The 21,722-nt window shown below is 53.3% G+C and overlaps 2 protein-coding genes across 28 annotated transcripts in view; one reads left to right on the plus strand and one right to left on the minus strand.

Annotated features, from left to right (window-relative positions):
* Positions 1–6,759, plus strand: part of Fnbp1 (formin binding protein 1) — a 131,311-nt gene extending 124,552 nt beyond the window's left edge. For 9 of the 22 annotated variants that reach the window (XM_006983437.4, XM_042274927.2, XM_006983435.4 and 6 more), the window contains one exon: positions 120–692. In XM_006983437.4, the coding sequence (XP_006983499.1) occupies positions 120–298 (179 nt within the window). In that variant the 3' untranslated portion in view covers positions 299–692. Of the gene's footprint in view, positions 1–119; positions 693–4,592 lie in introns of those variants that run through there. The other 13 variants (XM_076568971.1, XM_042274926.2, XM_016001972.3 and 10 more) reach the window with 2 other exon arrangements.
* A 5,082-nt stretch (positions 6,760–11,841) lies between these two features.
* Positions 11,842–21,722, minus strand: part of Usp20 (ubiquitin specific peptidase 20) — a 43,191-nt gene continuing 33,310 nt past the window's right edge. For all 6 annotated transcript variants that reach the window (XM_076568976.1, XM_042274933.2, XM_006983434.4 and 3 more), the window contains 11 exons: positions 21,383–21,477; positions 18,490–18,523; positions 18,250–18,295; positions 17,465–17,645; positions 17,257–17,383; positions 16,881–17,050; positions 16,711–16,792; positions 16,024–16,132; positions 14,901–15,003; positions 13,712–13,783; positions 11,842–13,269 (listed from right to left, as the gene is read on the minus strand). In XM_076568976.1, the coding sequence (XP_076425091.1) occupies positions 13,109–13,269; positions 13,712–13,783; positions 14,901–15,003; positions 16,024–16,132; positions 16,711–16,792; positions 16,881–17,050; positions 17,257–17,383; positions 17,465–17,645; positions 18,250–18,295; positions 18,490–18,523; positions 21,383–21,477 (1,180 nt within the window). In that variant the 3' untranslated portion in view covers positions 11,842–13,108. The remainder of the gene's footprint in view (positions 13,270–13,711; positions 13,784–14,900; positions 15,004–16,023; positions 16,133–16,710; positions 16,793–16,880; positions 17,051–17,256; positions 17,384–17,464; positions 17,646–18,249; positions 18,296–18,489; positions 18,524–21,382; positions 21,478–21,722) is intronic.

Here is a 21,722-nt window from a genome sequence, read left to right on the forward strand (position 1 = left end):
GAGGAACCCCAAGACACACGAGGAAGGAAAACAGTGCAGGGACCGAGGGTGGGGGGACACCACTGCAAGGCCCCCCCAGCACTGCCTGAGAGAGCTCACAGCTCCCTTTCCTTCTTCAGGTCAGAATGAAGGCACCATTTCCGTGGTGGAAGGGGAGATGCTGAGCGTCATCGAGGAGGACAAGGGAGATGGGTGGACTCGCATCCGCAGAAGCGAAGATGAGGAGGGCTACGTCCCTACCTCCTACGTCGAAGTCTATTTAGACAAAAACGCCAAAGGTGCTAAGACTTATATTTAACCCACTTAAGACCAAACAAAAACCTTTAAAAGCATTGGAGCTGTCTCTCCCCACCACTTTGGCTGTTACAGGCCTTCAAGAGGCCGCAGAGAGCAAGTGATGCAGACACTCGGGGACCTGGGGGCATCTCGGGCCTGAGTTTGTCCAACTTGGCCATGTGCAGAGCTGCCACTGGCCTGCTTACAACTGTGTCCTTTGAAATCTGATCAGTGTTTCCATCCTTTCAACAAAATATGTAGATTTTTTAAATGTATAGTGGTGGTTCGTGCCTATAATCCCAGTGCTCTGGGGGCTGAGTCAGGAGCATCCCACTGAGTGTCAGGTTAGCCTGGGCTACAGAGGAAGACTCAGTAAGTAAATAAGTAAATAAATAAATAAGTAAATAAATAAATGATACATTTGTTACTTCATCAATGGAACTGAGTAACACCTGAAGTCTTTGACTAAAGACGGTAACATTCTCTTGGTGCCCACGCTGAGTGCCCTTACATTGCTGCTCAGGTCCCCTGTGTTAGCCTTTAATTGTCTGAGTGTCCCAAAAAACCAAGAGATGTCCAGAAATGTATGCTCCTTGAGTGATTTTACTTTGACTGACATTATCGTCTTCTGGCTCCACCGGATGGGCCTGGGCCAATGGTAGGGTGTCTTCAAGCTGTTGAGGCAGGCTTCTGCAGCAGCTAAGTGCCCAACACCCCTGTGGGCGTGGTTTTCTATTCCTGTCAGAGGGTTTCCTGTGAGCAGAACCTGGTGGTACCAGCCACTGAACAAAACAGCCCCTGCATGTCCCTTTTTAAGGGGAAGACTTTCATTTTCTTTTTGATCTATAAGAGCCAATGTTTGAAATACTTGACACTGTTTTTGGGGTTCTGGCACATTTGATCCAGCTAACTACAGCCAGAATAAAATAAATGGTCTCATGTTTTAAGGGAATCTGGGCCATGTGGGAATTTGCATTTTAAAGTCAGTGCTGATATTGGAGGGGAGAGAGTGGCATTGGTCATATGCAGAGCTAATCCAGGACTGAATTATGCCAATCATGACCTCAAGGTCACCAAGGAACCACATCTGTGCTTTTGTTGTTGCTGCTGCTTGAGACAGCGAAGCATGATTCTAATTAGTCTTATCAATAAAAACCAAGAGCCAAATATTGGGGTAATAATCTGAAAGATCAGAGAAGCAGAGCAGCAGCCACTGGAGACTTCTTACCTCTACGAATCCTCAGACCAAAAAGGGGGCCAAGATCCTGTTTCCACCCGCCTATATTCCTGTTTCCACCTCCCCATTGTGCTGGGATCGAAGGTGTGAGCCGCCACCCCCTGGCCTCTATGGTTAACTAGTGGCTAGCTCAGCCCTTTGATCTTCAGGCAAGATTTGTCAGAACACAAACAAAATATCATACAGGACAGGGTTTCTCTGTGTAGTCCTGGCTGTCCTGGAACTTGCTCTGTAGACCAGGCTGGCCTTGAACTCACAGAGATCTGCGTGGCTCTGCCTCTGGAGTGGTGCCACCACCGCCTGGCTCACATCTGGTTCTTTCTATTTGACTTTGGGAATTATTTACATCTTATTTTTAAGCAAGAAAAAAGCTCTCTGCCTCTATATTAGGGGCTCATTTTTATAAGCTGTTTTGTTTGTTTGTTTTTAATGTGGTTGGAGATGGGATTGGGCCGCATGCATGCTGGCAGGCTCGTTCCCTGATTCTAAAAGTGACAGCTATACATCAGTCTGGGCTCAGGAACCTGAAACAGTTTCAAGATTTCTGACAATGATTTCACCTGAATTTCACAAGGACCTGTGAGGTGTCATTGAGCAAGCTTTCCTTACTGGCAGCCTGGCTCTTAAAGACGTTTTTTTTTTTTTTTTTTTTTGAGGCAGTGTCTTGTTATGTGACCCAGGCTAGCCTTGAACTAGGTCCTCCTGGCTCTTGGCAGTTACAAAGGTGGTACAAAGATGGCCCCATGCCCTCCCCGAGGCCTCAGCAGCCATACTTCACAGTTTAGTATGGTCTCCGAAATAGGAAGCTGTCCCAGGCCACCTGACTGTTTTTAATGCACATTCATTTTGTAATTTGTATTTTGTTTGAGTAACTTTTGCTGTCACGGTGTATTTAAAGTCAACCATTCCGGAGCCCCTTCTGGGGGACATGGAGAGGTTTCCCTCAGGTTTGTGCAAGGTGGGGTGGGGGAATGTCAGTTTGGAAGTTTGGACATGCATTTGTGGTCACAGTCTTAAGTGTGTGTTACTAAATTGAACTTAGCATCCTAACAGATGAACGGATCACTAACTACACTGAATGATACTTCGTAGTTCCCATCTCCTCCGTGGTGAATAATAGAACTTCCTTCCAATAGTTGGCTGTTAAGAAAGGGAGATTGGAGGTGTGGTTAGGGGAAGCTGGCTTAGCAGATACAGGCATTTGTCCCCACACATGATGACTATGAGTGTAACCCCGGGACTCACGCGGTTGAAGGAAGGACCAACTCTCGAAAGGTGACCTCTGACTCTTCTATGCCATCGCCTATGTGCACACCCACACAAAACACACACAACTCAGTGTGAAAAACTAGAGAGCAGCGCACACCTGGAACCCCAGCCAGCCCTTGGGAGCCAGAGGCAGACAGATCTCTGTGAGTTCCAGGCCAGCCAGGGCTGCAGAGTGAGATCTCGTCTCAAAACAACAGCAAGTAAATAAGTAAAGAGAGGGAGAGCTGAGCTGTCTGTAGCTTTTTCCTGTTATCAGGAAAGTATACCTGAGATTAACGGTCACCTGGGAGCTATCCCCAGCCTGGGGGTGGGGTGCCATCCCACCTAGCCTCTCCCAAATCCTGCCCTCCTGCCTCCAACCCCTATCGGCCCAGCTGCTGCTGCCCGACTCCCAGGAACTCCAAGTACCTCTTGGGTATTTGGGGCGGGGGGTGGGGTGCGTGTTCCAGACAGGGTCTCTGTGTAGTGCTGGCCGTCCTGAAACTGGCTCTGTACACCAGGATAGCTTCAAACTCAGAGATTCAGTTGCTTCCACCTCCGGAACTAAGGGTGTGCGCCACTACCGCCAGGCTGCACCTTTTGGATTTTTATATTAAAATGCCAGGACACTTTCTGTGTGTGTGGTATCTATGACGTACTCAATCATTGCCAAAATACTAGACTACTCTGAGCCTCGTGGGGAATTTGCTTTTTACATCACTTTCTGTTAAACATGCCCGTAATCCTGCCCCGCAGGGTATATTTGTATATATTGCAATTTGAAAACTAAACGGATTCTTTGCACAGTGTTGTTTTAGTGTTTTACCTATCTGTTTATTTGTTATTCTTCTGCCTAACCACTTTTTGTTTTTATAACCACTGGGGAGGCCCCTGGACTCTCGCACGGTAGCTAGGTCCCCCGGCTGGCTGCTGCGCGCTTGAGTTTATTGTAAACCCCTGGGCTCTGAGTAAGTGTTTGAATATAGCTGTCGTGATTGTTCCTCTCTATTCTTCTCTAAGAGAAAAGAATCTGCCTGTCATCCTCCAGTGTGCCCTCGAATCTGCCTCTCTAATAAATGTTACTCTTTTTCTCGGTGCTGTGTATTTTAAGTGATTTTTCTCTTTTTCAAGAACATTGTTCTCTGTAATAAGTGTGTAACGCTTTCATCTCTGGGACTGAGGAATTTTCCTGCCAAATGCTTTTTTTCCCCCCCAAATAATTCTGCCTCCGTGTTCTTACCCCTCCTGTGCTCAGGGCTTGGAGCATCTGCTTTCCCTGTGTATTTATTTCCTCGCCTCTGGCGATGGAGAGCTTTCGCTGCTCAGTGAGGCAGGCAGCCCTCGGCTCCCTCCTGCCAAAGGGGTCTGTGCTTACTGCAGAGAGACCCTACAGTTGCAATGGGAGAGGAATTTGCCCCTTAGCTTCCTCACACCGTCCTGGACAAAAAAGAAAAAAAAGTTCAGTTTGTTAAGAAGATGTCAAGTGATCAACCTTATTGATCTTTTTTTTTTTTTTTTTTTTTTTGGTCCAGAGATGGGGCCAGCTAAAGACAGCAATAAAAAGCCAGGCCTGCCATGCCAGAGCGTGGGAAGTAGAAACAGGAAGGCCTGAGTTCAAGGTCCTCTTCAGCTCTCTAGAGACTCTGAGGTCACCCTAGGCTACATCTCGGAACAGGGATTAAAGCCTCGAAAGCTCTCCATGGCACAACTGCTCTGGTGATCAGTCACTCAAACCCCGCCCCTCTTCCCAAGGCAAGCGCTTTGCCAACGTCTGCCTCCCACCTGCGGCTTTCTCTAACCCGGGCTTTTCTTCTTTCTTTTTGTGTTATAGGTTCGTAAAGGCGGTGCACATGGCCAGAGTTTCCCCGTGGGCCTCCCCAGGAGCCACCAGGAGCCAGTCCACTTGTCCCCATAAGCCTCCAGCCCCACCCAGGCTGGCTGGGCATCCTCCAGCCCATCTGCAAGCTGGCTCTCTATAATCCCACGCCCCCTTCTCATCACAGCATGCTCCCGTGGTTCTGCCATCCCCTCTGCCCCTTGTGCTGGCAGGGGCACTTCTCTTCCTCAGCCCCACACAGGGGTTGTCCACCTCACTCCGGTCCCCACCCACAGGGGCCACAAAGACGGCTGGACTTGTGCCCGTGGGTCCCTGCTCCTTCTGGGCTCCCAGTCCACCTGCAGATTGCCTGGCCAGTCCTTGCACATTTCACACTGTGCCTTTTGTCAACTGTTACCACTGCTTTCCTGGGTGACAGACAGAATCCAGACAAGGAAGCCAGTCACGCACTGGGTGGACTGAGCGCCCACCTGTCTCCCGTGTGTCTCTTGGGACATCAGCAAATGTGTCCTCCTCTCCAGAGGCTGCTGCCGCAGCCCCTCCTGGCCCAACCATCCTCCAGCATCTCAGCATTGACACCTTCCATACTTCATCCCGGTGGGTCTGAGATGGGACTAGGGCATCCAGCCCCCACCCACCCCCACTCTGGTTCTAAACCTTCTACATGGCCCAGGAAGATCCATCTTGAAGTCCCGACTCCAGCTTGTGGGCCAGCCCCGTTGTCTGGCCTGAGTCTACCTTCTGTGAGCACTGTCCACCTGTTCGTGGCACCCTGTGGCGGAGGGTCTCACCCCCGCCGGCACATCACTGTAAAGTGGACCTGTTGAGTCCCATAAGTAGCATTCGAGGACTCTGCTATGTCCCTCACCAAAGACCTTGTGCCTCTTGTGGTCCCTCTGGTGGCTCTGCAGCCACCGCGTCTGCATTTGACCCTGTGCTCGGGAAGCCCTGTAGAATGGATAGAGATTGCGCTGGAAGCGGTTTTCTCCTCAAATGATGGATCTTGGCGGGAGACCCAAAATGGCCATTCGCACCTCAGGGCCGTACAGCTTCTCCCCGTGCCTAGGACAGAAGCACTCAAGACTCGGCCACAAGCCCCTGTGCAGGGCACCCCGTTAGCACGAGCTTGAGGAGGTTGGCATCCTCCTCTGGGCAGCTGGTAGCTTGGTGTCATGTCAGAGGATCAAAGTCTTACAAAGACCACAGAGCCAGGGACAGAAAGGGCAGGACCACAGGGTCTGGCCTGGGCTTTGCCCCAAGTTGTGGAATTCCGACATTGTCTGCAAACCAGGGCGGGCACACCACCCTGCAGAACAGCACTGCCAGCAGCAGAGGGAGGGTCCTGGGGGGAGCAGCTGGCTAGGGCCTGGCTTTGGGTTGCAAGAGCAGGCAAGGATTAGCTTTCTGGCTTTCTCCACGCTGCCTCCTCCCAGGCAAGGCCAAGGTCCTGCACACCGCCCTCTATGACCCTGCAAAGCTGTCCCATGAACCGCAGCTTCTGTTCCCTGGGGCAGATGCACCCTTAGTCACGTGAGGAAGGCTTAGTGAACAAAATGGAAGCCTGGTACCTCAGGGTGACTGTCAGGGCCTCAGCTCTGACACAGTTAGCCCACCCTGTGGTCCCTGCAGCCCCGCTTCAGCAGGTCACCAGGCATCTATCCTCAAACCTCGGATTTTCACCAGTTGGTCTGGCCGCTGTCCCCTCTGTGAGGAAGCTGAGTGGTTTTTACAGGTCTGTTTGCAGATCTTGGTAATGCATGAAGGATGTGTCTCCCATCTCCTGGGTCAAGAAAGGCTCTTGTCACAACGGTAAACCGGATAAGCTGCCAGTCCATGACTGTTAAAGCCTCCGCCTGTTTCCCCTCACTTTCCTTTAACTGCCTGTACTACCTACGTCCAGAAAGTATGGAGGATGAGCGTCTTCCTGTTCTCCGAGCTGCACGTTCTCCGAGCTGCACGTTCTGCTGCGGGAATCCTGTGGAATCTTACCGGGTGTCGGGGGCAGGGGTGCAGGTTTTCCCCGGAAGCTCTCCACTCCCTCTCCCCGGACCCACTGCCTGTCATCCCTAGCTGCTAGAGTGCTGTTACAAGAATGACTCACTGTACAAGAACCTGCCCTGCCGATGACTTAGAGGCGAAAATAAAAGGAACTTGACATTCACCCGGGTTTTTTTTTTTTTCCCTTTGCAGGATATGACTGTAGTGGCTCCTCCCTCTAGACTGAGAGTCTCAGCCAGTGGGATCAGATCAAATATTACACAGGGGGGCCTCTAATGCCTTCTGGTGACACCTGTAGTACGTAGAACATAGTAGAATGTTCACAGATCTCACACACACACACACACACACACACACACACACACACACACACACACACACCAAGTTCTGTTCTGACCAGTATTTTTCCAGAAACTGCATCCTGGTGTTTCCTTTTGATTTTGTGTCCTGTACGTATAACATCTAGAATGTCTCTAGTAACGGCCCCAAGTTCTCTTTTAACATGACATAGGGCACCTTTTAAAATGTGTGTGTGTGTATGTGTGTGTGTGTGCTTGGCCCTGTTGGGAAGGCCTTCATAGCTGTCAGGTGTCTCTGGAGGGGAATTAAAACCAACCAAAGGCTTTCATTAGAAGGCTACTCTCAACCTTGTAATTAAATGTTAGTCCTTTCATGTTAAATAAAATATAACTTCTGACATACGGTTCCTCGGTTCTCTGGTTGCATGAAGAGATGACTCAGGGTTGGGGAGGTGGCTAAGTGGGGAGACTGCCCGCTGAGCAGCAGCACAAGGACCCGAGTTCAATCTCCAGTGCCCACATACAAAGCTGGGCCCAGCAGTGAGCGCCTGTGCCCTCAACACTAAAGGGGGGCAAAGGCAGGTGAGACCCAGCCACCAACTGGACCGCTACTCTATGAGACTGTATCTCAAAAATTACAGAGGCACACACCATTAATCCCAGCACTCAGGAGGCAGAGGCACATGGATTTCTGTGAGTTCAAGGCTAGCTTGGTCTTACATACTGAGTTCCAAATCAGTCAAGGTTACACAGGGACCTGTCTCAATCAAATTAAGATAGTGATAAAGGGTGACACCAATGATGTTGAGCTGGTCTCCTGTACACACACACACACATGGGAGAAGGGAGGGAAGGAGGGAGGGAGGGAGGGAGGGAGGGAGGGGACTCTAGTCACAGAAGCTCCCAGAGCTGACCTCTACTCTTCTCCATCACTGTATAAACTACTCAGGGACAGGCTAGGCACCTACTTAACTATAAATGTCACTTCCAGTCCTAAGGAAGGCTGTCACATCACGGTGACACGTTCTATCCAAGAATGGCAGATGTGTGTATGGGGGGGCGGTGTATTGATTGGGGTTGGCTCCTTAGCAAGTGAGGATTTTCCTTTTTTGTTGTTGTTGGTTTCACTGCGTAGCCCTGGCTGTCCTGGAACTCACTATGTAGACCAGGCTGGCCTCAAACTCAGAGATCCACCTGCCTCTGCCTCTCAAGTGCTGGGATTAAAGGCATGTGCCACCACTGCCCGAGTGAGGACTTTATTCTCCTCCAGCCAGCTGCCCTCAGTGATGCTGATGTGTGTGGGAGTTTGAGCAGTGCAAGGACATGTTCATGGTCCACTAGTGGGCCGTTGTTCTCCCAGTGGCCAGACTAGAACTGCTACAGGCCAACTCAGCAGCCCTGGATGACTCTTAGGGCCACCTGCAGGCCCAGAGCGGTGGCTCGTACCAGTAATCTCAGGCCAGCTAGTACTACAAGGTAAGACCCTGCCTCAAAAAGGGTGTGCGCCACATGCCTGGTACTCACTGACTTGCCTATTTTTGGAGGCCACGGTTCCCAAGCTGGCTTCGAACACTTCACCCTGTCTTCTCAGGGATGGTGTGAACAAACCTCCATTCCCTAAGGGTGTTTAGGAGTGCTTTGGGGAAGCAGTTGTCCACACTGAAGAGTTATTCGCAGCCACCGAGTATGGGCAGAGTGGCCCTGTCACACCATGTCAGCACACTCCCCAGGGATCGTCTGGGAGAGCCGCAGAAGCCTCATCCCACAGTGGATGCAGGTGCCTTCCAGGGAAGCTGCTACCTGCAGTACCCTGCAGCTAACATTAGGACCAAACTTCTGAACAAGTCAAGGTCGAAGCCGGATATGGGGGTACCCAACTGAAATCCTAGCCCTCAGGAGGTGGAGACAGGAGGACCAGTTCAAGGCTGGTCTGGGCTAATCATCATTCTCCATAGCGACAGTGTGTTGGAGAGGTGACTGTTGCTAGCAAAAGATTAATTTTGGAAAGCCATTTCCAGAATGTTCTTTGAGGACTTGGTTGTTCCCTCAGAGAAGGAATTTGTGGATCAAAGCCTGGCATCTCCTTGGAGCCTCAGAACCTTCCTTGGCTGGGGAGCTCTCTGAGCCTCAGGGTTAGACATCTTCACAAAGCAGGCAACATGGCTACGAACCAGGAGGTAGGCTGTGGTTCCTACCCTGGTACTGGGGTTGCAGAGAAGTTCTTGATTCACAGGATCAGGACAGCTACACGCCCTTGGGTTGGGTTTCTCCAGTATTCTGGAAATACCAGCTGGCCCAGGCACCCCAGCATCCAGCTTGCCCTGGCCACACCCAGGCCTCAGGCGCTTTGTTGGTGAGGGAAGTGGCGCCACCTAGTGGAAGAAGGCAGAACTGGAATAGCATCCCTAACCTGCAGCTATGGAGGAAGTCTTACCAGCCTGAGGATGGGGTGGGGAGCATCCCTCACCTCCCCCCACTACCTCCAATGTCAGCACCTCGTGCTTGCTTACAGTAAAATTCTAGGCTTGTGAGAGCCTCAGGGCAGCTCAAGTCACACTCTTAACTGCTGCTGCTGGCGGTAGGCTGGCTCGCTGCTGTGCCTGGTGACCTGGACCTGGGCTCTATCCCTGCGCCCCCATGTGGTGGAGAGCAAGAACTGACTCTGGAAGGTTATCTCCTGACCTTCTTAGGTACACACTAGCATCCCTACTCCACCACCCCAAAAATAAGTGAATTAAAAGACAAATTGCTGTTATCAAAGGCAAGCCCTATGGGTCCTGGGAAAGCAGGCGGTGGCCGGACAGTGAATATGGCAGCTGAGCATGGTGGGGCATAGCTGGAACCCCAGCACTCAGGAGTTCCAGGCCAGCCTGAGCTACATAGCCAAGCCCTGTTTCAGCAAACAATTAAAAAGGCAGGCTGAGCTTGAAGGGGGCTGACATCTTCAGGCTCTGCCCTCACTCAGGATGAATCCCCACCTCACGAGTCCCTGTAGTACTTTCCTCTGGTAGCCAGCCAGCACCCAGCAGCCCCTCTGTGTCTCGAGTTGCATCAAGCAGGCCCTGACTGAAACATTTCCGGCTCTGTCTAGTAGGTTTTCAGTGACATCAACTGAGGACATCTCAGGGCTACAAGAAGATAATATAAACAAAGGCTCACACACGCCTCTGTCCTCAGAACTGGGCAGGCAGGAGGCTATCTCCAGTCCTGCAGTGCCCTGCTGGACACAATGCCCCCCAAAGGGACAGCACCCAAGAGTCTGTGCAGCCTGTAACGGTCCAGGGGAGCCCTGCTGGGTCCCGCAGAACCTCCACCCTCAGCTCTCCACACGTGAGGAGCACAGTGGTCCTAGCACACTCACTCAGGCTGGCTGCTCTTTCTCAGGCTCCCTGCAGGTATCCATGAATCCGTTCTCACTCCCCCTGCTCCATCAAGCCAGCTCGTGGAGACAGGCAGCCTGATGCCAACAATCTACTTATTTCTGCTTCAGAATTAGGCAGTACAAGATTCAGGGTAGTTAGTGTTCACCCTGGACCTAAAACAGAGAGTGGTGTACATCTTGCTGATGTAACCCATGCAACTTCAGGGGCAGAACCACAGACAATTAGGACCTGCATGTGTCCCCAGGTGCCAGCTACCTGCTCTGCAGTGATGGCTACCTGCTCCCACAGAGAGGCACTGTCCTTCCCAGGCTCTTCCTCAAAGAATTAGCCCTAGGGACAGAAGTTGGCCCCACCTCACCAGCCCCTGAGAACTTCCTGTATTGCTCAGCTAGGGTACATTGTCTGCCAGATCTAGCTAGGTTCACTGGAGCCTCTTAAGAGCTAGGTGTTTATTTCAAGGGAAACGACCAAAGTGTTTTGAGGCAAATCAGGGTCTATTTCTAGCTCATTTTCCGGCAGTATAAGAAGTGAATGTTGCCAAGCCCCTGAAATAACTCCAGACAGAACTTCTCCACCGTAGGAAGCCACCCACAAGTGCATTGTGGGTTCAAACCCACAGTGTGTAACTCTCGGAAGTGAGCACATCTAAAACATTTCTAGAAACACTCCACACACATAGTAACTTGTCAACAGGATTGATGAGGCAGGATACGGGAGCTCATGTAGTCCAGGCAACTCAAGATGTGGCCTCCTGCCTCTACCTGCTACAGACAGCTTCCATTACAAGCAGGTTCCGCCATGCCTGGAGGTAAGTGGTGGGAACAGAATCCAGGGTTTCATGCATATTAGATAAAACACTCTTCCAACTGTGAGGTACATTCCCAGTCCTACAAGTGTTTTTTGTTTGGTGGATTTTTTGCTTTGAGATGGAGTTCTGTAGCCCAGGCTAGTCTGTAATTCATTATGTAGCTGAGGACAACCCTGAACTCCTGATCCTCCTGCCTCTGCCTTCCAAATGCTGGACTCGAGCTGTACATCACTACTCCTGGCTTTGGGAAGGTCTTAACCCTTGTTTCTACTCAGTGCACTCCTGAGCCATTCTGGGATGATGGGATGTCAGTGACCAGTCTGCTCTCCTACACAGGACATTAAATCTGGGCCCCCTAACACGCCTCTAACCACTGAGCTACACCCAAGTCCCTAGCTCAACGCTTTTAAAGTAATACATACTCTTCAATTCTCCCTCAGAAAGAAAAGTAAATGGGACCAGAGCTGTAGGGATGATGCCCCGTGCCACACCGCCGGTCCAGAGGCCTGAGGTCTTGGGTGAGGCTCTATGGGTCTGCAGCTACTTTGCAGGCTACTGCTGAGGCAGGAGGGACGACCACACATGGGATGTGCTGGCCACTAAACACATCCCTGCTGGGGCCCTTAGGGTTTGGTGGGTTCCAGGAAAGAAAAGACACAGCTGGTATTTCAAGTGTTCCAGCCTCCCCCCCAAGGCTCCCACAGGGCCTCTGGCTTGTGTTCACCACCACTGGAGGCAGACGCCACAGCACAAGCTAGGGGCAGGGGAGGAATGCATGTTTATTGTGACATTCTCAACACAAACCAGACTGCACCACAGTAGTGCAAAGAGCCAAGGGCTCTCAGCAGAGGCGTCAAGAGATGGCAGCCAGCAGGGCAAGTCCCAGTAGCAGCTGGCCAGGGGCTGCATGCCACCTCAGTGGCAAGAAGTAGGTCTAGGGGACAGCAAATGCCTAGACCTGGGCTGCTGGCGCCCACTTCTGCAGAGCCTGGAGGTCACTGCCCTCTGGAGACCTCTTGGTCCCGGGATCCCTCACCACCCCAGACTTTGAAAATCTTGCCCTAAATGTTCTGTTCAGACTTCTCAAGGACCCCAGAAACAGGACAGCCTTTCTAGGCTCAGGGGGTCCCAGTACCTCTGCAGTGGCCTTGCAGGACCCTCTGGGCAAGTGCCTGTGTGAGTGGCCACACATCACCTCCCCAGAGGTGGCCCTAGACACCAAGGCTGGGGGAGGTGTGGGGGTGTGGGGTGTTGGGGATCAGGGTCACTCTAGGCTACACAGGAAGCTGAGCGAGCAACCAACAGTGCACTAGCGCATGAGGTATCTGTTTCACCCCACCCCACAGGGGCTCAGGAGCCACCCCACAGGGCAGATGACACCCAATCTGCCAGCGGCTCAGCAGACAAGGTGGTAGGTCCTCTCCAAGTCACAACTGCCCACGTTCCATTCCAACCACGAGTCCTGTTTCTATAGTCAATAACACACATGGGCGGCCTGCACCTCCAGGGGACTCCGGTAACCAACATGATGTGAGGGGCTGCTGGCCAACATGCAGAGCCCCTCACAACCATCCTGCCCCCCTGGGCATGGAAATCTACCTCTGTGAGTCCCTAAGGCGTTGGACCAAGTACACAGCAGAAAGCACCCCAGAAGTGGCAGCCACTCCCAGCACCCCATCCCAGGGGCCAGCATGGGCTGAGGGGCAGCATGGGGCTCCTGGGACAAAAGCTGGGCCCGAGCTAGCAAGAGGGCAGGTTTGGGGACATGGTGATGACGTCAGAGTCCTCCAGGTCTGAGAGAATATATTTCCCAGCACAGCATCTCTCCTGGCAAACGGACCAGCCGCACTTAGCCTCTGCGCCGGCACACAGCAGCACAGCTGCAGGGCAGACACACCCTCGGGGAATGGCAAGTACCAGCCTTCAGGGACAACGACACTCAGCAGGACGCAGCCTTCAGAGGGATGCAGGGCTGTCTGGAGAGGGAGTAGGACCAGCCACAGCCACTCAGCCTGGCCCCAGTCACACAGCCCGGGTCTCAGCCTCGATCTTCTGCTCTCCATGCAAGCTCTCTGGGTCTGGGAGCTGGGCTACACTCTGCCGGATGGCGATCTCAGGGCCGCCCCCATACAGGCTGTTCAGATAGGTCCAGGTCTCCTCGGAAATCTGCCCATAATCAGCCCCTGTGGAACAAGAGAAGCATACTTACAGGGTCCACATTGTATACCAGTCCTCAGAGGAAGCACCTTCTGGGTAGTGAGGACCCCTGGGATGAGGATGGGACCGTGCCCCAGAAGGGAGGGAGAGTAACCCCAGACCCTCCCAAAAGCTGCTGCATGTACAAGTGCCATTCTTCTAGGGCCCCGAGGACAGGTCTCTGACTGTTGTCTCTTTCCCAGGGTTAGATGACGGAAGCGTCAACCTGGCTAGCAGGAGGCAGAAGAGGCAGGGTGTGGTGAGGGCCTGAGGACCTGCACCATCCTGCACCATGACCTCTGGGCCTGGACTTGGATAACGGGACTTTGACAGGTGACAAAGCTTCCTGGAAGGACAGGCCCTCGTGTCAGCCTGGTGGCATGAAGGTACCAAGGGCAGCCTGGCTGGGCCGGGGTGCTGGGGACTCACCCTGCTTTAGCTGGATGTGGCCACTGCCTTTGACCTGAGCGATCCTGCTGTTGTCGATGGGCCCAGGAGGCTCTGCAACAGAGAGGGCTGGCTTCGGTGTTCGAGACAGGCTGCCCTTCTGCAAGGCTGACCACCCGGAGCCCACAGCGGCCATCCCGGCCTCAGACCAGAGCCAGGGCCAACAGACACTGGCGCACTGATGCCTTCTCTCTGGATTTCACGCCAGCCTCTCAGTACTCCAGACCCAGAAGTGCTACCTCCAGGGGGCGTGGGATTGTTTTAGACCAATGTTTCAGTGATGGGCATTGGTGGTAGCTGCACCAGCTGAGTGTCCTTTCCTGGTCTCCTACCATCTCATCTAACCCTCAGCAGCGATGGGAAGTGAGGACTGTTTACACGGGACAGAGGTTCGGCCAGCTGGAGAGACCCGGCCAGCTCAGAGCTGGAGGAAGGCAAGGCCAGAAGCCAGACCGTGGACAGAACCCAGGGCTACGCTCCTGACCACAGCCACCTGACTGCTTCAGCTAGAAAGGACGGGGCTGGGAAAGGGGATCCAACACCCTCTCCAGAACTGGCTGTTCGTGCTCTGAGAAGCAGGCAAATGCCTAGCACATGGCATGCATGGGCTCTGCCAAGCTGCCAGGCCTAGCCTGGGAGCCTGAGTGGCTGGGAAGGTGGCCCAGATCCATGGGCTACTCTTTGCTGGTAACTTTCAGGATCCTGATAGCTCACTTATTACAGGGCTGTCTTCATTTCTGCAAATCGGAGTGGTCAGACAAGTACCCCAGCCTTCCTAAAGGTCTAGAGCTAGCTACCAAGGGGTCAGACAAGTACCCCAGCCTTCCTAAAGGTCTAGAGCTAGCTACCAAGGGGTCAGACAAGTACCCCAGCTCTCCTAAAGGTCTAGAGCTAGCTACCAAGGGGTCAGACAAGTACCCCAGCCTTCCTAAAGGTCTAGAGCTAGCTACCCAGGAGGTGCAGAACCAAGGACACGGCCTTACAGGAGGAGGGCAGCTGCCCCGGGGTCAGCAGGAGTGGACGGTGGATGGGGGTGGGCACGCTGCTCTGCCATAGTGGCTGGAGAGCATCAGTGCCAGCCAGGCCTGAGGAACAGTGCTCTCTGCATCCCTGGATAGAGCGCACCAACGACCCGGCGGCGGCGGCGGCCTGCCCAGGCCTCCCCACTCACCGCTGTCCTTCCCCTTGACGAAAGCCTCCCACTCTCGGAACCAGTGCATGCTGATGCAGTAGATGACTCCGGGAGACTCCTCAGCTTGGAACGCCTTGTTCAGCTGTGGGAGAAGGCAGGCAGGAGGTCAGTCTGGTCCCTGTTCCTCATGACTTCCCAAAGCCCCACCTCAGCCCCTGACCCTCACAAACCCTGGATGCCCCAGGTAGAAAATCAATGACTCCTTGACATGTTCAAGAAAAGAGAAAATTCGAAGGGCTGGAGAGACAGCTCAGGGGTTAAGAGCACTACTCTCTGCTCTTGCAGAGGTCCTGAGTTCAATTCCCAGCACCCACATGGTGGCTCACAGCCATCCATAACTCCAATTCCAATGTTCTTCTCGGACCTCTGAGGGCACCAGGCATGCACATGGTGCTCATACATATATATGCAGGCAAAACATTCAAACACATAAAATAAACCTTAAACAAGAAAGGCCAGTTTCCATACTGACCAGCTAGGTCACAAAAGATAATGCCTGTAGCACTTTCCCAAAGGACAAGCACACAGAAGATGCTATTTTCTCCACTCACTAGACGTAGCATCAGCTCACGTGGTTCACTGTTCCAACAGCTCTAACGCTGGTGCTGGAGAGGACGCCCGGGCCTCACAGGTGCCGAGCCACACCTAGAGGCCCTCACTGGCACTTCTCCGTGGCTACGAGGAGAGGCCTCAAATACTTCTACCCACCATGTTAAATGCTCGAGGTCTCATACTACGCCCTGTTGTAGGCACCATGAGGAAGGAGCGGCCCCACCCACAGCAGTTCCTGTCCCAGCAGCCCCTCTTCTGATGGGCACCACACTCCTCACACTTTCTGTGAGTCTCAGGCACCTTCCACGTGAGGGTGCAGAGCCCAGCAGTCCTCGGCTAGGAGTGCTCCATCCCCCAGGGACAGCGGTGCTCCTGTGGGGCACAGGATGGTAACCACAGTCAAGAGGCACTCAGTCTGGACCACTGAGACAGGCACAAGTAGAGCAGGCTAGCCTCTCACTGACGCCAGAGGCTCTTCTCTCCATTCCCTACCCTCTACTCTCTGCAGAGCACTGCCTTGGGTCCCCAAGTCCCAACTCCCCAAATGCACCTTGATGAAAGTGTCAATCTCCACCCTCCTGCGCTTGGCCAGGGCCTCGATCTCCACCTGGCAGATGGAGCACACGAACAGATGATTCACAGCAGGGCCGCCCCCAAACCTGCTCGGGAAAGGAGAAAGAGCCAGCATCAAGCAGGGGCGGTGCCCCCGCCCCGTGCCCTCAGCCATCTCTAGCACACTCAGCACAAGGGCTGTCAAGGGTCCTCTGTGCCTGCTTCTCTGTAAAAGGTGCCTAGAGCTCTGCTTCCTCCAGGCTGGCCACCGAGCTGTGTGGCCTCAGTGCAGTGAGGCTGTAGCGGGAGATAGTGGCCCTGGCCTGGGGCCTTCCAGGATCAAGGGCTGTTCCCCACCACCCACTGGTAGCTGGCAGGAGGGCCCCTTCTTCCCAGGGGCAGACCCCACATGCCCAGCTCTACAGGGGCCTGGGACTGGGCTAGGCTGCCGTGGGAGGACTGCCTGCTCTTGGGGTCACTGCACTTAACCCTAGAAGTCCCCAGTCCTGGCCCCACTCCAGACTCCAGAGAGCCTGTGCTGAGTGGAGGTCAGAGGCCTAAGACTACCCCCACCTCAGCCCTGCAGGATTCCCAGCAGCCACTGTGTCACCTTGGCTGGAACTATACTGCCCAGGAAGCGGGACAGTGGGGTCAGTCACCACTCCGGCCAGCTCCCAGGACTCACCTGACATACAGGTGCTCCCAGACGCTCTGTGGCAGAATGACCACCAGGTCATCGATGTAGTGGTATTTGTTGGGTGGGATTCCTGTGAAGGGAGGCACAGGGAGGGAGAGCTGGGGCTTGGGCCCAGCCAGGCACCCCCACCACACCACCTCTCCCAGGGGAGACCTCACCTCCGTGCGAACACAGGAAGGTGTGGTTGGTGATGGGCCCTGGCTCTGCAAAGGTGTTGAACTTGTTCAGCCATTCTCGAGACACATAGAACCGCAGCAGGCTGGGCTCCCGCATGGCAGCCAGGGACACCACCTGCTGCCGCTCGCGCATGGCCTCCTCGCTGCTCTTCCTGAGAATGGGGGGGTGGATGATGAGCCAATAGGCCTCGGTCCAGGTTATGCATAGACACCAAGCCATGCCAAGCCATGCCAAGTGCGCATGCTGGGGTGTGGCCTGACCCTCTCACAGGGCCACCACAGGAAAGCTCAGGAAAGCAGGCTTCCAGAAACTGCAGATACAGACAGACACACTGAGTGGGGTTCCCCACAGACACACCTGTAGAAGAGCACATAGGCCTCCACATTCTGCACCACCGTCTCATGGACCTCGGTAACGTACTGATCATCGAATTCATACCACTGCCCATTGATCACATTCTGACAATAGGCAATGTAGTGCCCGCCTGGCAGACAAGAACAGGTTATGGAGACCCAGGGCACGGACAGTGGAGGAGGGCTGCTTGGAGTGTGGGGCATATACTCACTGCCTGCTGTGCCATGGTGACAAATGACAGAGAGGAGGTCATATGTGGTGACCTGAGACGTGCATTCCTTGGCCAGAAAAGGGCGTAGGTCGAGTCCCTCGAGGGGGAAGGAGACATGGCTGCTGACTTTGAAGGAGTACATTACCTCATGCCGGAAGCGCTTCAGGTGGACGCACAGAATCTGAGGGGAGAGGGCAGGCGCCAGTCACCCTGGCCATCTAGGGGAGATGACAGGGAAGCTCACAGACAGGACTCCCACACAGGCCTAGGCCTGTTGGATTTGCTTAGAATCCACCACATGTCAGAGACGCCCACGGGGGAGCTAACAGCCCCATTTTCCCTCACGAGGACTGGCGGCCTATGGTGTGGCTGCCAGAGAGGCGAGCTGAGCTGGTCCCTTAGGAAGCTGACTCTGCCCCAGCTTGCCATGTTTACTTTCCAAGAATTCTGACACTGGTTTGGGGACTTTGAGGAGCCTCCTCAGGACACCATCCAGCTGCAGCCTGAGCCTTGTCTCTGTTCCAACTACAGAGACTGTGCCAACCCCAGCGACGCTGCTCACCTGGGGACCCCCAAGCCCCCAGGAGAAGAGGGGACTGAAGTCCGAGGACACCTGTTACGATGGACCCTGTCAGCACTCCCTGGGTGTCTCACCCCAAGGACTGCGCAAGCTTCATGGCCCTTCTGTGCTTGTGAGGGACAGGCCAGTCCTCACATGGCCTCACAGGCCAGCAAACGTCCTGTCCACACGGGCCCCAGCCTAACAGCCAAGGTGGCTGACTCACCTCAGGCAGACAGAGGACTTTACAGTACTTCACACCATTCCGAAGCCTGCAGAGGAGGACACAGAGCCACGGTCAGTGTCCTGTAGGGAAGCAGTCAGTAGAGGGACCAGGGTACGGTCCCCTCCAGACCCTTGCCATCTGGGAGTTAGCACAGGGCTACCCGAGGGAACCCCTGGGTAAGTGTAAGCAGGAGGACTCTGGGGACAGGGAGCTGGGGACAGGCCCCGGGGCACAACTTACTTCTTACACCGCTCACAGCTGTACATGTTGTCACCTAGTGCAGAGGAGCAAAGGTCAGAGGTCAGCAAGGACAGGAAATGGGGACAGAGAGGGCAAATAAGAATTATGTTTAGGGGGAAATGGCAGGAAATAACGGGATTCCAGAGACAGAACAAGAAGAGACAAAGATTTAACACTACACACTGCTTACAAAAGGAACGTGGTTCCTCCCTGGGACTTACGTGGTGAAAGCAGAGAGCTAACTCAAGCTGTCCTCTGACTTCCACAAATGCAATGTGACATGTGAACACACGCAGAACTATACAAATATTCTTCAAAAGGTAAAACTCCATCAGGTGGTAACAGTACACACCTTTAATCCCAGCACTCGGGAGACAGAGACAGGTGGATCTCTGAGTTCGAGGCCAGCCTGGTCTACAGAGTGAGATCCAGAACAGCTAGGACTCCACAGAGAAACCCTATCCCAACAATTAATTAATTAAACTAAAAAATTAAAAATTAATTTTTTTTAAACTTCGAAAATGGATCAAAAATCTAAGAAAATGTAGATGTTTAGATTATAACATTCCAGGTGTGCGGTCTGTGCAGCCCTGGTGACTGAGCCCAGGGCCTGGTACACTGGACAAGCTCTACCACCTGAGCCATGCCCGCAGCCGCTTCAAATTCTGTCCTGAGAAGGGTGCACAGAAAGACCTCCTAAAACTCAACAACCAAGTGACCTGCTATGGGAGCAGACAGAGACTAACATGCATGTGTATGCACCTGCATCATGGCTGCACAGCTGAGCACTCGCCTATGTGCGCATGTGCAGGGGCTAGCGTTCACTATCGGGTCATCTTCCTCTATTGCTCTCTACCTTGTCTGTTGAGATAGGGTCTCCCACCACACCCCTGGACTTCATCAGCTCATCTAGACTGGCTGGGCAGTGAGGCCTGGGGTCCTCCCAGCTCTGCCCACTCCGATTATGGGGTTATAGACACACACCACCATCCTTGGCTGCTGGGGAGCTGAACTCAGCAAACACTACTCACTCAACCGTCTCCCTCCCCACTAACAAACAGGAGGTTTTTAAAATTATTATTGATTTATTTTCTGGGTACAGGTATCGTGCCATGCATGTCTACGCATCATGTGTGCAGTGCCCGAGAGATCAGAAGAGGGCATTGGTTACCCTGAAACTGGTCACTTGAGTTGGTTGTGAGCTCCCATGTAATGTGGGGAACGAAATACCAACTGCTCGGACCTGTGGGCCGTCTCACAGCCCCCTTAGCTCCCCACGGAAATATATTTAAGGTGCTCAGCATCACTCATCATCAGAGGATACAGATCAAAACCACAGTGGCACCACCGCATGCCCGGGAAGCTTGCAACTGCTCCGGGGGAAAAAAACAAAAAAAAAACAACAAAAAAAACAGTAATGAGCTGGAACCTGGGGAAACATGAACCGCATGGAACTCTTCCATGACTGGGGTGTAAACTGCCGTTCCCACAGATCTAGCAGGAGTGCTCCCAAGCGCACACAGACAGCGTTATGTTCATGTTACGTCAGATCATGGATGTCCGCGGTAGTGACATCACAGCAGCTGATAGAGCCACAGAGGCGGGGTCCGTCCAGAGACAGATAAAAACGGGAGACAATTCTGAACCTTGTTTCCACAGGGGGACAGGTCTGAGCGCGGGGAGGGGCCAGTCTCATCCATTCAGAAGGAAGAAGGGCTGGGGGAGGAGTCAGTCTCACCCATTCAGAAGGAAGAAGGGCTGGGTGGGGCTCAGTGGTCAAGCACAAGCCTAGCCAATGCAAGGCTCTGAATTCAATCCCCAGCCCCACAAAAAGGACACTGTGGGGCTGCCACACAACCAAGTAGAGTGGTGGCTATCAGGGACGGGATGGGGGCAGGAGCCGTTTAGCGGCACAGTTTTGGTTTGGCAGGATGAAAATATTCTGGAAATGGAGGTGGCGGCTGCACAGTGATGTTAATATACACAACACTACTGAACTGTACATCTGAAGTCAAAAAACAATTAAAATAGTTATGGTAGCAAAATTGGCGTTATTTGTATTTTACAATTGGAAAAGAAAGCAAAAAAAATTTTTTTTAAATCATGAACTCAGTGTTATGGATCAGCAGGTAAAATGCTTGCCATCAAGCCTGACAGCCTGAGTTCGATCCCAAGACCCACATGCTGCAAGGCCAGATTCAACGCCCAGCTGTCTTCTTGCTCCATACCAGGACAGTAGTGTGCACACATTAAGTAAATAGGTAAATATTTTAAATTACATTTAAGCATTCAAGTTGGACATTGGTGGTGACAGCTACAATCTCAGCTGGAGAAGTGGAGGCTAGAGGAACAGTGGTTTAAGGCCAGCCTGGGCTACACAGTGAATCTGAGGCCAGCCTGGGCTGCACCAAGACCTTGTCTCAAAACAAAAACAAACCACTTCTTTAATAACCAAGGAAGCATAAGGCTAAAGTGGGGTATCCCTCCCACCCACTGACCTGTAGAAAATAACAACAGATCAACAGCCAAGAGTCACAGGCAACAGTTTGGGAGGACAGGTGTCTAAGCCTTCCCTGGTGGGTAGCAGGTGAACAACTATCTCGTTTGTTTGGAACACTCTCATGTAGCCCAGGCTGGTCTTGAACTCACTATGTAGCCCAGGATGACCCCAAACCCTCATCTCTTGCCTCCACCCCTGGAGGGCTGGGGTCACAGGTGTGCACCCCCTGTAGGCTGGCAGTGGACTCTAGCAGGTCAGTTTGTAAAGCACAGTGGCCATGAGTCCACTAGCGCTGGGCTGTAGGCTAGCTGAGGCACAGCCATGATGGATGGGCTCTTTGCACCACCCCCACCCCTGCTCCCTGCAGTCCCATTTCGGCAGCAGGCCGCTCACCCTTCAGCTCATCAGCAGCAAAGAAAGCAGCCAGGCAGTCCTCCAGTGTGACGACAGGCCCCCAAAACCAGCTGGGGGTACAGGATACCACGAACCTGGACAGACAGGAAAGGGTGATAGGTGCTGTAGGGCCTGGGTATGGGGGTGTGGCTGAGGTCTGTTCGGGCCTGACTGGCAGCCTGACACAGCTGGAGACTGGGTCTTGAGCTGGACACTTTGTGTCCGTAGGCTATGCAGGGCCCAGCTTACATGCCCTTCCGTGAGGCCAGCTGCCTCGGGAATAAGGAAGCTGCCCGTGACTCTCGGTCACGCATGGGCCCAGATGCTGCCTCACTTTTAC

The sequence above is a fragment of the Peromyscus maniculatus genome, chromosome 4, assembly GCF_049852395.1.
Source record: "Peromyscus maniculatus bairdii isolate BWxNUB_F1_BW_parent chromosome 4, HU_Pman_BW_mat_3.1, whole genome shotgun sequence".
Lineage (NCBI taxonomy): Eukaryota > Metazoa > Chordata > Mammalia > Rodentia > Cricetidae > Peromyscus > Peromyscus maniculatus.